The sequence below is a fragment of the Crocuta crocuta genome, unplaced genomic scaffold (genome assembly GCF_008692635.1).
Source record: "Crocuta crocuta isolate KB4526 unplaced genomic scaffold, BGI_CrCroc_1.0 scaffold178, whole genome shotgun sequence".
Lineage (NCBI taxonomy): Eukaryota > Metazoa > Chordata > Mammalia > Carnivora > Hyaenidae > Crocuta > Crocuta crocuta.
The window spans coordinates 1,435,568-1,436,274 of record NW_027532855.1 but is presented as its reverse complement, the minus strand read 5'-3'; the positions used below and the strand labels follow the sequence as shown (position 1 = coordinate 1,436,274).

Genomic DNA, 707 nt, shown 5'->3' with positions numbered 1-707 from the left:
GGCCCCCCCCAGCCGGGCCAGAGGCCAGCTCTTCAGGCGGAGCAGGCAGAGGTGCGCTCGTCTGCACCGGAGTCCCAGGGCAAGTCCGCTCCGACGCGCTCCCGCCGCCCCAGGTGGGCACCTTGGGCATGAGCGCCCCCCCGACGCTGCCCCCAGGGGGCGAGGAAGAGCTCGAGATGGCCTGGTCCCCTGCAGTCAACGCCAGTTGCGCCCCTGCAGAGGAGGAGGCGGCGGTGGGAACCAGGGACACGGGGGCAGCGGGCATGGTCGCCATCCAGTGCATCTATGCACTGGTGTGCCTGGTGGGCCTGGTGGGCAACGCCCTGGTCATCTTCGTGATCCTCCGCTATGCCAAGATGAAGACGGCCACCAACATCTACCTGCTTAACCTGGCCATCGCAGATGAGCTCTTCATGCTGAGCGTGCCCTTCGTGGCCTCGTCGGCCGCCCTGCGTCACTGGCCCTTCGGGTCTGTGCTTTGCCGCGCGGTGCTCAGTGTGGACGGCCTCAACATGTTCACCAGTGTCTTCTGTCTGACGGTGCTCAGCGTGGACCGCTATGTCGCCGTGGTGCACCCTCTGCGCGCCGCCACCTACCGGAGGCCCAGCGTGGCCAAGCTCATCAACTTGGGCGTGTGGCTGGCGTCCTTGCTGGTCACCCTGCCCATCGCCATCTTTGCTGACACCAGGCCGGCTCGGTGGGGGCAG

At 67.6% G+C, this 707-nt stretch overlaps 1 protein-coding gene across 1 annotated transcript in view; it reads left to right on the top strand.

Annotated features, from left to right (window-relative positions):
* The first annotated feature begins 128 nt into the window (after positions 1-128).
* Positions 129-707, top strand: part of SSTR4 (somatostatin receptor 4) — an 11,535-nt gene continuing 10,956 nt past the window's right edge. The window contains exon 1 of the mRNA XM_077745477.1: positions 129-707. This exon is cut by the window's right edge and continues 1,276 nt beyond it. Coding sequence (XP_077601603.1) covers positions 129-707 — 579 coding nt within the window.